Source organism: Daphnia magna, linkage group LG4 (assembly GCF_020631705.1).
Source record: "Daphnia magna isolate NIES linkage group LG4, ASM2063170v1.1, whole genome shotgun sequence".
NCBI classification, from domain to species: Eukaryota; Metazoa; Arthropoda; class Branchiopoda; order Diplostraca; family Daphniidae; genus Daphnia; species Daphnia magna.
In genome coordinates this window covers 2,301,072-2,315,396 of record NC_059185.1, presented here as the reverse complement: position 1 = coordinate 2,315,396, position 14,325 = coordinate 2,301,072, and the positions used below count along the sequence as shown (strand labels likewise).

The window sequence follows — 14,325 nt, the reverse complement described above, 5'->3', positions numbered from 1 at the left end:
TTTTGCCGGTCCTTTTTCGTTGGGTCCTTCCTTCTCCGGCTACCCTCCTGGACATCTGTACATTTTAAGGCATACAATATTATTAGTGAAGCTGGAAAGTTATACTGTGTCGTTAATGAGATTGGAGACATGCCGTTCTTTTACGATTGTTATCGTCCTTGTGTTTTGTAATGGCGTTATTTTTATTGCTGTAAAACCACGGGAATGTTTTAAAAACTAACCGAACTTGACCTTTCTTTCATCATCCAGCCAAATATGCAGTTCAACGCAGACTGTCAGAGCGGGTTGTCGAGGACGATGACCTTCCGCTGTGACTTTGTCTTTTGTAAAGCACATTATTTGAACCAGATTTGACCATGAAAAACATGTTTGTCTATGAAATACGCATTTACTTGTTGTGTTCTTTTACGCATGTATACGTGACAAAATCAAAAACAAATTTGTTGTTTTATCATGAACTTGTTTATTATCACACCACGCTCTAAATTTTAAATAGCGAACCACTACCACCTGAAACCGAATTGATGTTCAAATCATGAATTTCGATGGGAATTATTGATTGCGGAAAGTGAAACAGAATCCAAGGTTTCCTCGGTCAACTACGCCGGCAGTCTTGTCATCCATTTCGTCATCACTTGTGCGGTACAGCAATCTAAATGGCGTAGCAGTGGCTGTTTTAAATCAAAGAGCAATCATTCAATTAGCATTAAACGTTCAACATATGGCAAAGCAATCAGAAAACCTACTGCAAACTGAAGTTGGCGCAGTTATTTGTGCAAGGGCGTTGAGATTCTCTCCACAGAAGCGATCGAATGCCATGTTGTTCACAGTTGCCGGATTGCCAACATTAAACCCTCCAGGAATAACCAGATAATCTTTTTCGCAATTGTTTGGCCGGCTTTGGCTGCTACCAGCAGGAGCGGCCGTACCATCCGCAGCTCTTGGCACACTGACGCTGAACGCCAAAAGAGCGGACGTTACCGTACACGGTGCTAAACACAAAGTTCTCTGTACGATCCAATTCAAGAAGACGTTAAACCTTACGTGTCTTGCAGTGAACAAATTTCATTACTAATTCACCCTAGAACCTGGTAGAGTTTTGAAACAGATGCTGTAATCTTGACTGGCTAATTGACGAGTTTCTGTTCCAGCCACATCTCTCCAGTTGAACGAACTGACAGTTCCCGAACGTCCGCTGAAATATTGCAGACAATCCAGTGGCGCTACACGTGACAAAAGGTTAGATATGATCATATTAATCCATTTCTTATTCAATTCATTCGTCGAGAGCTCTCTACCGAGGTTAGGAGAGTCGCATGGAATCATGGAAATCAAGATGTTCCAGGCACGTACAGGATTCGAATCCGTCCCGAAGTTGAACGATAACTGCAGGTCAGTAGGAGAGGTGGAAGATGATGGAACATTGAGATACACTGATTTTTTAAAATATTTTAAATTGATTATTTTAAAGATAAATCATTAGGAAAAGATTATACTGTGCTGTCCTCCGTTATCCCCGCAAATGGTGGGTATCTTGTTAGACGCTCCTGCTACGTCAAAAGCGTCGGTATTACAAACGGATTCCGTATCCGGTTGAGCGATCGTAAACAGCACAAAGTTCAAGCTATTCAGATTTCTTTAGCAATTAGCAATCAGCCTGAAAAATATGTTGATTCATACTAACCGAACTTGACAGACAGCTTTTCCTTGTTCCGGTAATTTAGCGTCCAGCTTGACTGTCAAAGCACAGCCGGTCGAAGAACCAATTCCCATTGTTGGTGACAGCCAATAAGTGTTGTCCAGCGTGACGACCTTACGATCCGCATCATCACATGTGTTGGTGATGACGTCTTTTTAAATGAAACATGTTCCAGGTCAGTTTTAAACGGAACAAAGGGGGACGTCAGATGAACTTACTGATGCAACAAACGCGGCCATACGAAGGACACGCTCCGCTTGCCCGGCCGCCGAGTTGGGTGCAAGCCCCACTCTCTGCACAAATACCTGTTTCTTTATTGGGAGACGTGCAGCTCGTGAAAGGCACAAATGCAGGAAAAGTCCTGGCAATTACAGCTGCGAATCGGAGTATGATTTGAAATTTAATTATTTTTGAAATTGCAAATAATTGTTCAGTTACCTGGTGAATGTTGGGGCAACATTGGCCCAGAAAAGTAATAAGGTTTCGACGGAGTTACAGGTAATCGAGGTGAACTTTCAACGATCAACGATTCTTGAGATTCGGATTCCAGTGAATCTTCGGCATCGTCTTCGTTAGCGCAACTCGATTGGACAAGTAAAATGACTAACAAAAAGCTTGACAGGTTAATATTAATCATTTCGTGGGCTACCTAAAAAGAGGTGATGTTCTAGGCAGCAGTCCAGCTGACTGAATGAAGACGATCTTCAAACCATCAGCTGTTTTAATTTATACATCCAAGGCAAACGTGGTGGTTCAGGGTAAATGAACTTCGTTTCGTGTCTAGGTAAACGAATTTCTATACCTATAATATTTGAATAAAATAATCTATAAAATTATACGACTGTGTTTTGTTTTTATTGCCGTCACTTGTGTAAAACGATCTGTCGGGGAAGTTTTCTTCGACAGCGACGTGACCTTCACTCACGATGTTGTTTTTATTACCGTGTGATTTTCAATGTTTCAATGTTTTATGAATTTTATCGAAACATTTCAGGGTATTTTATCCTGAAGTCAATGTACTGTTTCCAGACAATCTCAAATGATCAGACGGAAAAGAGACGTAGCATCGAATATTCCTTCATTTTGCTCATATTTGTTCTTAATCATCAAGTAACTCTAAAAAATACATGTGCTTACAATCATCCAATCCTATTTGGTTTATGCATGTTATTCTACTTTATGCAACTGGACTAGTTCGAGTGAACAACCACTGCGTATGGAGATCATGTCGTGGTTCATAAAATGGGCAATTGGCCACAAAACTGATGGAAAAGTGCAACAAGAAAATTGAAACCTCTGGACAACTGTCCGTTTTCAAACTCTTACATTGTGATGGATGTGCAGCGTAAAAACCTTTTTATTTAAACCCCATGAGTCTACATTGAATACAGAAAACCACACCTCAAATATAAATAGAAAAACAGAATGGCAATAACACTTTAGCCGATTGAATTGCGAATTATTGATTTCGGAAGGTGAGACAGAATCCACGATTTCCATTGGTGGGCGAATCGGGTGTTGGCGACGTCGTCGTCTCGTCGCCATTCGTGCGGAATAAAAGTCTAAATGGCGTCGCAGTCGCTGTTCATCAAAGATAAATGCAGATGAATCAATAGGATCAAATGGTGAATGAAAGAAACTCACTGCAGATAGTGGTAGATGCACCGTTGCCGGGCAAGGCATTGAGCCTCTCTCCGCAATAGCGATCGTACGCCATGCCATCGACGGACGGTGGTTTTCCACTATTGAACCCACCTGGGATGACCAGGAAATCGTTATTACAATTCAAAGGGACAAGTTGACTCTGGCCAGGCCTAGGCCCAGCTGGTGAAAGGGTAGACGCTACGCTGATGCTGAATGGCAACTGATTTGAGGTTACCGTACATGGCGTCAAGCATAAAGTTTTCTACAATGAGGCCAAAGCAATGATTGAACAATCAACTGGGCATTAGGATTTGATTTAAATGAAATACTACCGTAAAACCGGGCATTGTTTTGAAGCAGATGCTATAGTCTTGATTGGCTAATTGTCGGGTACGCGTTCCTCCAACATCCCTCCAGTTAAATGAACGCACAGTTCCCGTTCGTGCGGTGAAATATTGCAGACAGTCCAATGGCGCTATGGAACCCGCAAATAGTAATAACATAATGTACCTCTAGTAATATTTAATCTTAAAATACCTACCGAGATTGGCCGAATCACAAGGTATCATGGAAATGAGAATGTTCCAAGCGCGGATAGAGTTCGAATTCGTTCCAAAGTTGAAAGACAACTGCAGGTCGGTAGGAGAGGTGGCTGAAGATGGCACATTTAGGTACACTGAAAGTCATCGCAATTACATTAAATTTTAACCAACATCCAAATGTGTGATCAACAGTAAAAACGAACTGTGCTGTCCTTCGTTGTCCCCACAAATGGTCGGTATCTTGTTAGAGGCTCCTGCTACATCGAATGTGTCCGTGTTACAAACAGACTCCGAATTCGGTTGAGCGATGGTGAAAAGTACGAAATTCAAACTGAAAACAGAAGGCCATTTCACGATGAAATAAAGTTTTTTTTCAAGTGTTTAAAATATTCAATTATCAGAGGACTGTATGTGTTAAACTTTACCGGACTTGACAGACAGCCTTTCCTTGCTCCGGCAACTTGGCGTCCAGCTTGACTGTCAAACCGCAGCTGCTCGTCGTAGAACTAAGGCCAGTCGTCGGAGACAGCCAATAAGTGTTGTCCAAGGTAACGACGTTCCGATCTTCATCATCGCAGGTGTTGGACACAACGTCTTTGAATTAAAAACAGAATTTGAATCAAACGTTCCAAAACATGGCGGACAACGAGCAACAACTCGTTTTAAGTACGAGGGAGCAAGAATTCGAGGAAAGATCAGTAAAACAAAACGTTTGAATACTTACTGACACAACAGACACGGCCCAGGACACAAGTGCCACTGGCACGGCCACCACCTCGGATGCAAGCTCCGCTCTCTGCGCAGATACCCATTTCCCTGTTGGGAGTTGTACAGCTTGTAAAAGGTACGAACGCAGGGAATGTCCTCGTACTCATAGCTGCAATTGTTTTTTCAAAGCAAAGAAAAAGTATTAATTATTACGTAATCATGAAGCTTATACTATCGTACTATACCTGTTGGATACTCGACTGGCATTGGCATGTAATAGTAGTAAGGTAGCCAAGGATTAAATGGGAATCTACGAGCTTCTGTCATCACTGAATCATGAGCCAAGTCTTCTTGCGAATCGTTGGAATTCTCATCACAAGTTTGAACAGTTTGCCAAAAGCAAGGGACTAAGAAAAGACCAAAGAGGCTAAAGTATTTGTTAAACATTTTTAAAAGTCCACTGAGTGCAAGAAAAGTATCAAAGAATTGACGTTTTTAGACAACAGATCTTAGTCGTTTCGAACCGAATGAAGACGACATCCAAACATCCATCCGTTTTTATTCAAACGAAAACAAAGTGTTGAAGGGCCAACGGCCTCCCATTTGCTTCACAGATTTCAAGGGCAATCAATAAAAAATACAATTGGTTCAGAATATTTATACGACTCACTATAATTTTATTGCTCTAAACTTGTGTGAAAATATGAAAGGCCAGCCGCTCGTCGGGGAAGTCCGCGTTCGTGAGTTTCAAGTCATTTGTTCTTATTGCACTGTTGTGATTTCCTATAAACGTCAGTATAGAAGAGACAATTACGTAAATCCAAGGTTACCACTCGGCGATTTAGAAGATTGTAAAGTGTGAACCAACCCTCAGACGAACCAGAAAAAAAGGCCTCTAAATAGAAACTGAAAGATCGTTGATTATACTTCTAGTCGTCACTGACATGATTCTTGCTTGAATCGAATCCTCACCTGATCGAGAGGCAAAACAACTGCAGGCAAACCCAAGTCGGTAGGATAAGATGATGGCGATGAAGATGACTCCCGCACCGTAAACTTTTACTAGCATTACACCGTTTATTTTAAAGTAAAACAATCAATTCAAATCGTAAAACAATTCACCGTTTTCCCAAAAACTAGACGTGTTGAAAGAAAGCGAGTAATCAGAGAGTTTCACAAGTTCCACCGCCACCAAAAGATATAAAAATCACGCAGTACATTTGCATAAAGCGTAATGTGAGGGATAAACTCCTCGTCTTATTTCTCTTGATAGACGAGACAGAATCCAGTGTTTAATTCATCAGCTGGCGCAGGAATAGTGTTGAGTCCTTCAACTACTTCTCCTTCCGTGCCATCGGTTCGGTATGTTATCCTGAACGACTTGATTGGAGCTGCAACAATTAAAAACATTTAAACGCAAGTGTTTCAAACTGTATATCGTTAAAAATGAGCTTACTGCACACTGGAACACTAACAGCTTGACCTGCAGAACCGGCTGGATTCAATTCATTTCCGCAATAACGATCGGCTTCGATATTAGTCGCATCTCTTCCGCCGGAAATTAGAAGATAATCGTACAGGCATGTAGCCGTGGTAACTCCATCAGCCGGAGCTGCAGTAAACACGGTGCCAATGGCACCAAAAAGTGAGGCGGAATCGGAGGCAGCAGCGGCTGCGTTGGCGGAATCGGTGGCTGCCGCTTGAGCGAGAGCCAAATTTTCTTCGGCGGTCGTAACAGCTGTTTCAGCATCTACCAAAGCAGTTTGAGCTGCTGTCAGAGCTTCCTGGGCGGCAGCTACCTCGGCAGGATTCACGGCAGCTTGCGCTGCATCCACTGCGGCCTGAGCTTCGGCAACTGCGGCTTCAGCGTCCGTAACCGCCTGGATTAATTCTGCTGGCGGGTCTGCTCCTGCGGCCTCAAGAGCTGTTTGTGCAGTGGTGAGATCAACTTGCGCTTGAGTCAATGTTTCTCCTGCAGCAGCAAGATTAGCTTCTTGTTCGGCCAAAGTGGCCTCTGCGGCCGCAACGGCCTCTTCAGCAGTTGTGACATCAGTTTGAGCTGTTGCTAAGGCATCCTGGGCTGCTGTGACAGTTTCTTCGGCAACAGTGACTGCCGCAGCGTCAGCAGCGGCCTGGGCGTTGGCTAACGCTGCTGCTGGATTTGTGGCAGCGGTTGGGGTTGTTATGGAGAAAGCGTCACCTCCGTTTTTCACTGGGCAAACAGACAAACACATATCGCTGGCTCTCTGTACGACCGAAATCAGCGTATGAAATATTGCACAAGATGCTTAACTTTAATTCGTACCTTTCTTTCAATCTCTTCAGTCCTGAAACAAATGTTGTAGTTTTGGTTGTTCAGCTGACGAGTCGTAGTGGTTTCAACATCTTGCCAATTGAACGAACTGATTCTTCCTCTAGCAGCAGCGAAATACTGAAGGCAATCCGGAGGAGCTACGCGAAAATCAAATGATTACAGGTGTTACTTTTGTTTTCATCAAAGGATATGGCCTGTTTGTTACCGAGAAAACTGGCGCCTTTGGGTAACATGGAAATTTGAATATTCCACATTCGTGCAGCTGTTGACAAAGCGCCAAATTCAAAATTAAGTGTAATCTCTTTCGATGGTTGCGTGTTCACCGCTTTGCCGGATCTCAAAGGTCCACGGGAAGGTACGTTCAAGTACACTGTTACAATTTGAATTATGTTTAATCAAATTTTTTTGAAAAAGGAAACGAAATCTTTACTGTGTTGGCCAGCGTTGTCTCCGCAGATGGCAGGTACTACGTTGTCAGCCCCGATGACTTTGAACACATCCGTGGCACAATTACCTTCGGCATTCGGCTGACTGATGCTGAACGAAGTGAAATCCAAACTGCAAAGGAATTAAAAATAATTGATTTAAAATATTCATGTTGTGTATTGGTGAAGAACTAACCGAATTTGAGAGATTTCTTTAGGTTGTTCCAGCAAACCTTCATCCAACTTGATGGTCAGCGAACACGATGAGCCCAAAGTAACTGGTGGCTGCCAATACGTGTTGTTGAGCGTGATCGTAGTCCCGCATCTTGACACGGCATCTTTCATGAAAAAACTCATTAAAATTTAGATTCTTTGCAAAAGATAAATTATTTTACACTTACTAATGCAACAGACGCTTTTCAGGCCGCAGGAGCCGGTTGGCCGACCACCGAACAGCGAACAGGCAGCACCTGGAACGCAGATACCTTCCTCTTCGCTGAAAGTCGTGCAGCTCTCGAATTTCGAGATGACGCTGGGAAAATCGGGATTCACAGTCAACGGAATCCATTTGTTGATCTGTGAGAATGGTCTGGAATTCTGAATAGGTTTGCCATTGCCAACGTTGTTGCCGAATCTGTTGCTGAAAAAGCCAGCGTTGAGAAGATTGGCAGTTAGCCTGTTGAACAATCGGCTTTCGACTTCACCTTCGCCCACTTCATCTAAAACATTTGTGAAGTTAATAAATGAAGGCTATAAACACACAAAAATTGGACTCACTATCGGCTGAATGTTTCCACAACGGATAGGAGCTGGGCTGTTGTCTGTTGATGACACGCCCTTCGAACTGGTGGTCTATTGATGAGACTGTAAGTCATTTGATTTTGAAAATACACCTAAAATTTTACGCAATTATACCTGGAACACGAGCGCTTGGATTGTAGACATAATTCCAAGGATGAGCAGCAAATTCGTACGGATTAGACGATGGAAAATGCTCGTAGTGGCCGTAGTAAGCTCGGCAGACTTGCAACATCAATGCGACGCAAACAATTAAACAAATTCTCGACATCTTCAACTTATACCTTTAGAATTAATCTTTTCAGAAGATGTAGTCGCTTGTTGAGAGGACGAAGAGGACTTGTGATGATGGTCCGAATCGCTCCGGCTTATATACTCCGGCACGAGAAACTGCTGGACTTGTCATCTTCGTTCTCTTTCGAAGTTCCTCTCCCACTAAGGTTAACAACAAAAAAAGTTTTGTATTGTGCAAGGACCGATACATCAAATGGACAATTTTTTTCCCCGACCAAACAAAAAAACGTTGTCTGGTTATCCGTTTTCATCGTTCATGTGCAGAACTCAGGTGAACACGACACAACATTTGAATACAGAGGCCGATGGGACAGACAGGGTTTGTATGGTCAATGGCATACGTTGGCAAAGAATCACAGTTCAATGAACATCGTCGCAACGATTCATGTTTTTTCTTCTTACACTGTTGTAATTCAGCATTGACTGGCTCTTGATTAGCTACAGAAATGAATTTTAAAAAAGGCCTTTCGTTCGAGTTGAGAAGGATCATCATGCAAAGGGGGTAAGGGATTTCCCGATACAGAGCACACTGACGACAAAATTTGTTCATACTTTGTGTGCATTGGTTACTTCTGTATCGAATTAACATATCGCCGGTGTTGTTGACCTTGTGATATCTTTTTCTGTGATTTTTTTTCTAAATCTGGAAAATGAGACAAAAAAACGCAGTTTATGGATGGAATGGGACACCAAGGGTTTGGCGTGAAAACGGCCAGTTCCCAAAGTATTGTGGAATTTTCAAGACGCAGGTTCAAGGCTCATCTTTACCGATCAATCACCAAAGCAATGCGCTGTGAAAGGTTACGAAATAACGTCGAATTTACCTGTCGTGTTGTCAGGAGGAGACGACAGTGACTGACCGACGAGAGGCTTCGCAGCAAAAAAGGAAAGGAAAAGCTTTGCCAATTTCTGCATATCACGAGAAATCTATTACACCGTCAGACTGACGGTGCTCCTATGCCATACTAGGCTATTGCACCGTCGGGCCGCTAGGGGAACTGAGGGATGGATATGGCGGCGGTGGCGGCGGCCATATGGCTTTCGTTTCACAGTCAGCCGCTAGGGGCGCTGTGTTCTGACGGTGCGCTAAACATGCTAAGCATAGAATCCTAAAAGACAATAATGTCCATTAACTTTTAAAGCAAACAAAGGAATAAATTCTTGATTAATTTAAATAATATTTAAATTGAAAAAGTTCCTTTTCCTTATTTCAGCAGTTTTTAATCCTGTTTAGAGATTAGACAAAATGTCAAGGTCAATGAAAAAATTGGATTTACATAAACTTTCGAGATACAAAAAAAAGTCCCCCGCCCTTTTTTTTTCTTTTCTTGTACCATGAGAAAAAAATTACCACTGAAAAAAAATGACTCATAAGACGCACTTTGCTTTTTCTCACCCTTCCTCCCTCGATTCTTATTGGTCGATCGGCCAAAGTCGGCCATTATGGTTTGGAAAAGGTGCAGAAAGCGATGGGGAGAGGGTATGCAGTAGACAGCAAATAGATAAATATTTAAATTGCATCGCCTCTTGAGAATTGGTTTTGTTTAAAAATAATTACTTATTGAAAAATGCCTTTTTTTTATTTCCATTTTAATATATGCCATGATTCATACAATTTCATTTCAACTGACGGCCAAATTCAACACCAACCGAAAGAATTAGAAATGAACTAAACTAAATCCGTCACCATGCTAACATTAAACTAAGAAATGGCTCTCTCAATTTCATTTAACGGATATTTTAAATGAAATGATTTCCCAATCGGTTCTGGATTAAATCTATCGCTCTTGGAAGTCTAGACAGAATCCAGTGTTTGCGGTATCAGCCGTTGCTGGAAGGATATTCGTACCGGCAGCCACTGCTCCTTCAGTGCCATCAGTGTGATACGTAATCCGGAATGGTTTGATTGGAGCTGTTAAAGATATTCAAATCAGTTCGTGTACCAACCCTAATTCAATAGAATTTCAATTTAATTTGATAAAAAAACTTACAGCAAACTTGGACGCTGTTGCTTCCACCTGTTGCCGGATTCATTTGATTGCCACAATAACGATCCGCCACCGCATTGTTGGCATCTCTTCCGCCATCGATGAGCAGATAATCGTACAGGCAAATTGCGTAAGTAACTTCTCCAGCTTTTTCATCGACCGGGGGCTCTTGACGTCCGAACGTTGTTGTGGTTGTCGTGAACGTCGTGCCGGAAGAAGACGAAAATGACGCGGCAGCATTGGCGGCAGCGGCGGCGCTAGAAGACGCAGCAAATGCTGATTGCGCCGCATTAAACGAACTTTGAGCGCTATTAAAAGTGGACTGGGCTGAGTTGAACGATGATTGAGCCGTAACAAACGCAGATTGTGCGGCAACCAATTCAGGAGGGTTCGCTGCGGCCTGGGCGGCTGTAAGGGCCGTCTGGGCTGCTGTCACAGCTGCCCGGGCGTCTATAACGGCCTGGGCTTGTTCTGGCGTGGCATCGATACCAGCGTCCAACAAGGCATTTTGAGCTGTGACGAGATTGTTTTGCGCCAATTTTAGATTGGATTGCGCTGTGGCCACAGCGGCCAGTAGCTCGGCCATGTTGGCCGGTGTAGCGGCCGTTACGGCATTTTGAGCGGTTGTTAGCGTAGTTTGCGCCGTTGTTAACGCTGACTGGGCTGAATTGAGGGCGGTTTGTGCTGCGGCAAGTTTAGCTGCGTCACGGGCCGCTTGGGCATTAGCCGCAATGGCGGCTGGATTGGTGGCAGCGGTTGGAGTAGTTAAGAGGAAAGCATCGCCTCCATTTTTAACCGGACAAACGGACAAGCACATCTCATTGGCTCTCTAATTTTTTAAAATGTATTGAATTAAATTATAGAAATTTTAGAAGTTAATCATTTTACCTGTCGGTTAATGAGTTCAGTCCTGAAGCAAATGTTGTAGTTTTGATTGTTGAGTTGTCGTGTAGCAGTGCCACCAACATCTTGCCAGTTGAACGAACGAACTCTGCCCGTAGGACTTGTGTAGTACTGCAGGCAATCCTGGGGAGCTGCAATCAACAGCGATTTTAAAGATATTTCAAATAATCAATCAATGAATTCAATTACCGAGATACTTGGAGCCAGCAGCCAACATGGAGACTTTAATGTTCCACATCCGCGAAGCACTTGATTGAGCTCCGAGTTGGAATGAAAGATTAATCTCTCTTGACGACGAAGAGGTCATTCCCATTCCAGTTGAAGGGACGTCCAAATACACTATGGAATTTTAAATTAAATTAAATGTGAATATCTTAAAAGTGGGTGTAAACATCTTACTGTGCTGGCCGGCGTTATCTCCGCAAATCTCGGGTACTAAATTTTCGGCACCGCTCACTCGAAAAACGTCAGTGGCGCAATTACCGTCAGCGTTCGGTTGTCCGATGCTGAACGACATGAAATCCAAACTGTTCAAAGAAAAGCACGTCTTTAATTCCAATCTTCTGAATAAAAAGCTTAAACTCGTACCGGATTTGCGCAATTTCCTGGCCCTGTTCCAGCAATGTCTGGTCCAATTTGATAGTCAACGAGCAGGAAGACGGTAAGGTCGTCGGTGATTGCCAGTAAGTATTGTTGAGCGTGATTGTACTTCCACAGCTTGCAACAGCATCTTAAAACATCAAATAAATAAAAATTTTATTCTTTGCTTTGTTCCAGAGGAAATTGTGTTGAACTTACTGATGCAACAAACATTTTTCACGTCACAAGAGCCGCTTGGCCGGCCACCGAAGAAAGAACAAGCTACACCTGGAACACAGATACCTTCCTCTTGGCTCGCAGCCGTACATGTATCGAATTTGGACAGCACATTGGACAAATCCAGATTATTGGACGAGGGCAACCATTTACTGACTTTGGAAAATGGTTTCAACCCGTGATGGGATCCGCCAATGGCAGCATTGTTACCAAACATGTTCTGGAACAAGCCAGTATTGCTTAATAAAGAAGAAGCTAAACTCAATTTGCCGAAAAATCGATTTTCAGCCGCATCTTCGATAACTTCATCTGTAAAATTTCGAAAAAAAAAAATATTCTTTGATGTTGTGATTGAAGCCAATTAAACTATAGCACTCTTCTGTTACTGTTGTCAAATTCAAAATAAAAGATTGTTATGATGGACTTACTTTTCGGAGTCTGTTGCAAATGTTTGAACGGATTGGAGAAACCCAATTTGCTAGCAGACGGCGTCCTCGCTTCGTAATTGTCTATTTTAAAGAGAATTAAAAATTTACGTAAATAATTAGATAACAGTAAAATGAATCAATCGCTGTTTTACCTGACGTCTGGATGCTGGAGCTCGTCGGATAGTAATACGGAATCAGGTAGGGGATGTTCACGTAACGGTAGGGATCGTAAACGTCAGACTGCTGGATATTACGGAATTCCCAGTCCTGTTCCACGACTCCGTGATTACCATCACACGATTGCGTAACGTAGAAAAAGTCAACGAAAAAGAACAGCAGAAAACTGATTGACTTGATCATTTTTGGAAATAAATAGGTAAAAGAATTGAAATCAATTGCAGCAGCGATTGGGAATAAGAAGCTTATTCGAATGCTGATGTTCGTTTGAGTCAGAGAATGGTTTCCCAATCTCCTTTTATATTCAACCCAATCATCAGTCAATCTAGGGAGGAAGAAAACAAAAAGTGCGATGACACTATGGGCAAGTACAGCATGTCAGATCTCATTTTTGTTTTCTCTTAAAATATTACATTCTGTAGTACCCTTTTGTCCTTGAAAATCCTGCACGGCACGTCTCGTTTTAAAAAAATGGGGCTTCCGAAATTTCAGCACTAATTCCGTGCGGGCATAGTCTGCTATGATTTGTCATTGTTATTTGATTTCCCTTTATTCGTTAAAAAACCGTATTTCTACATGGCTGGAATATTTGAGTATTTGAATAGATTTTAGTATTGACCTTACAGCAAATAAAGATCAATTCGGGTTTGCTATTCACAGTTCACCGACCTTACATCACTTTCCACAAATTGATCGACATACGTACGTACGTAACAGGAACACAGCTCCTAATTGCTGATCATAAGCGATGCAACAGGTAAAAATGTGCATACGAACTGTCCATTTCGTAGACAAAGCTTGTCGATAGACGTCAAATAGCAATTCAGAGAACTGGTTAAGCTTCACTAGATATCGCTTCATCTTACGCTTAAAAGGTTTACTAGTCAGCCTCATCAATTATTCATTCAACATGACGGGATGTCAGTTCACCAATCAGCTGACAGATCGACGCACGTTTGCTTTATTAATAATTGACTATGATAAACGCCCTGTTTATTGTTTGATTTCAAATAGAAACAATAGCACTAAACATTTGGGTAGGCAGTATGTGTCCAATTGTGAAAGGGGGGCGTGATTGGCGGTTGTAGTCAAAGGCCAGTTCAGCGATCTTGAACGACATCAAGGACCGTAGGCTGTGCACGTCTACCTTGAAAATGACGTGAACCACTGGAAGAAAAGCATCAGCCTTTATTTTATCAAGCTTGCTTTTGTTTTTTGATTGCGTAGATACGCAAATGACGCGGTGAGGCTCTTTGTCAAAATTTCTTGAAATTCTCTCATCATCACTTTGTGAAAGGCCCGCATTTCTACAAAAATTTCCATATTTCATTTCATCGTCTAGAGGTCATATGCCCATATCGGGAGGCACTTGAAATTCCTCTTTAACTTACAAAAAAACATTTTAAGTTCCATACGAATTGAATCTGACAATCCGGAGCAAACAAAAATAACCCTAGTTTGAAAGGTAACTTTTAGAGGTAGAGGCTGAATAGTTAGGGAAAGAAAGGGGAAGTGGCCATCATGGATTTTTTATGCCCCTTCCCCCAGTTTTGTGACAGTGGCAAAAATCCTTGAACAATTTGCATTTT

The 14,325-nt window shown here is 42.3% G+C and overlaps 4 protein-coding genes across 7 annotated transcripts; all 4 read right to left on the bottom strand.

Annotated features, from left to right (window-relative positions):
* Positions 1-443: 443 nt before the first annotated feature.
* Positions 444-2,404, bottom strand: LOC116920543. Its single transcript, XM_032926672.2, has 8 exons — positions 2,138-2,404; positions 1,918-2,073; positions 1,685-1,850; positions 1,497-1,624; positions 1,299-1,433; positions 1,081-1,223; positions 747-1,008; positions 444-671 (listed from the first exon to the last, which is right to left on the bottom strand). Exons 1-8 carry the CDS (start codon positions 2,334-2,336, stop codon positions 553-555), a joined length of 1,308 nt encoding a protein of 435 aa, XP_032782563.2. The 5' UTR covers positions 2,337-2,404; the 3' UTR covers positions 444-552.
* Positions 2,405-3,038: 634 nt separating this feature from the next.
* On the bottom strand, positions 3,039-5,136 carry LOC116920542. The gene is made up of 8 exons (XM_032926671.2): positions 4,839-5,136; positions 4,610-4,762; positions 4,311-4,479; positions 4,089-4,216; positions 3,885-4,019; positions 3,676-3,818; positions 3,344-3,605; positions 3,039-3,280 (listed from the first exon to the last, which is right to left on the bottom strand). The coding sequence occupies exons 1-8, from the start codon at positions 5,038-5,040 to the stop codon at positions 3,159-3,161; spliced, it is 1,314 nt and encodes a 437-aa protein (XP_032782562.2). The 5' UTR covers positions 5,041-5,136; the 3' UTR covers positions 3,039-3,158.
* Positions 5,137-5,656: 520 nt separating this feature from the next.
* LOC116920525 lies at positions 5,657-9,402 on the bottom strand. 4 transcript variants are annotated; one of them, XM_045171861.1, is made up of 11 exons: positions 9,249-9,396; positions 8,977-9,067; positions 8,248-8,565; positions 8,110-8,196; positions 7,734-8,051; positions 7,529-7,670; positions 7,338-7,465; positions 7,113-7,277; positions 6,899-7,044; positions 6,050-6,839; positions 5,657-5,984 (listed from the first exon to the last, which is right to left on the bottom strand). In XM_045171861.1, exons 3-11 carry the CDS (start codon positions 8,399-8,401, stop codon positions 5,851-5,853), a joined length of 2,064 nt encoding a protein of 687 aa, XP_045027796.1. In that variant the 5' UTR covers positions 8,402-8,565; positions 8,977-9,067; positions 9,249-9,396; the 3' UTR covers positions 5,657-5,850. The 4 variants fall into 4 exon arrangements, with proteins under 4 accessions (XP_045027796.1, XP_045027798.1, XP_045027795.1 ...); XM_045171863.1 differs by having other exon boundaries at positions 9,193-9,378; XM_045171860.1 differs by lacking the exon at positions 8,977-9,067 and having other exon boundaries at positions 9,249-9,402.
* Positions 9,403-9,982: 580 nt separating this feature from the next.
* On the bottom strand, positions 9,983-13,020 carry LOC116920529. Its single transcript, XM_032926659.2, has 9 exons — positions 12,712-13,020; positions 12,560-12,640; positions 12,114-12,440; positions 11,904-12,045; positions 11,715-11,842; positions 11,505-11,654; positions 11,301-11,446; positions 10,416-11,241; positions 9,983-10,336 (listed from the first exon to the last, which is right to left on the bottom strand). The coding sequence occupies exons 1-9, from the start codon at positions 12,917-12,919 to the stop codon at positions 10,203-10,205; spliced, it is 2,142 nt and encodes a 713-aa protein (XP_032782550.2). The 5' UTR covers positions 12,920-13,020; the 3' UTR covers positions 9,983-10,202.
* Positions 13,021-14,325: the final 1,305 nt, after the last annotated feature.

Excerpts from the sequence above, each read along its gene's own strand:
- LOC116920542 (XM_032926671.2), bottom strand. The coding sequence starts at position 5,040 with ATGTTTAACAAATACTTTAGCCTCTTTGGTCTTTTCTTAGTCCCTTGC. Across the intron at positions 4,763-4,838 it reads GCCAGTCGAGTATCCAACAG|CTATGAGTACGAGGACATTC; the intron begins GTATAGTACGAT and ends AAACAATTGCAG. Across the intron at positions 4,217-4,310 it reads AAGGCTGTCTGTCAAGTCCG|TTTGAATTTCGTACTTTTCA; the intron begins GTAAAGTTTAAC and ends TTCTGTTTTCAG.
- LOC116920529 (XM_032926659.2), bottom strand. The coding sequence starts at position 12,919 with ATGATCAAGTCAATCAGTTTTCTGCTGTTCTTTTTCGTTGACTTTTTC. Across the intron at positions 12,641-12,711 it reads CTCCAGCATCCAGACGTCAG|ACAATTACGAAGCGAGGACG; the intron begins GTAAAACAGCGA and ends TCTTTAAAATAG. Across the intron at positions 11,242-11,300 it reads CTGAACTCATTAACCGACAG|AGAGCCAATGAGATGTGCTT; the intron begins GTAAAATGATTA and ends TTAAAAAATTAG.
- LOC116920525 (XM_045171860.1), bottom strand. The coding sequence starts at position 8,401 with ATGTCGAGAATTTGTTTAATTGTTTGCGTCGCATTGATGTTGCAAGTC. Across the intron at positions 8,197-8,247 it reads TCCAAGCGCTCGTGTTCCAG|TCTCATCAATAGACCACCAG; the intron begins GTATAATTGCGT and ends AATGACTTACAG. Across the intron at positions 6,840-6,898 it reads CTGAAGAGATTGAAAGAAAG|AGAGCCAGCGATATGTGTTT; the intron begins GTACGAATTAAA and ends TCGGTCGTACAG.
- LOC116920543 (XM_032926672.2), bottom strand. The coding sequence starts at position 2,336 with ATGATTAATATTAACCTGTCAAGCTTTTTGTTAGTCATTTTACTTGTC. Across the intron at positions 2,074-2,137 it reads GTTGCCCCAACATTCACCAG|CTGTAATTGCCAGGACTTTT; the intron begins GTAACTGAACAA and ends TCCGATTCGCAG. Across the intron at positions 1,009-1,080 it reads AAACTCTACCAGGTTCTAGG|AGAACTTTGTGTTTAGCACC; the intron begins GTGAATTAGTAA and ends TGGATCGTACAG.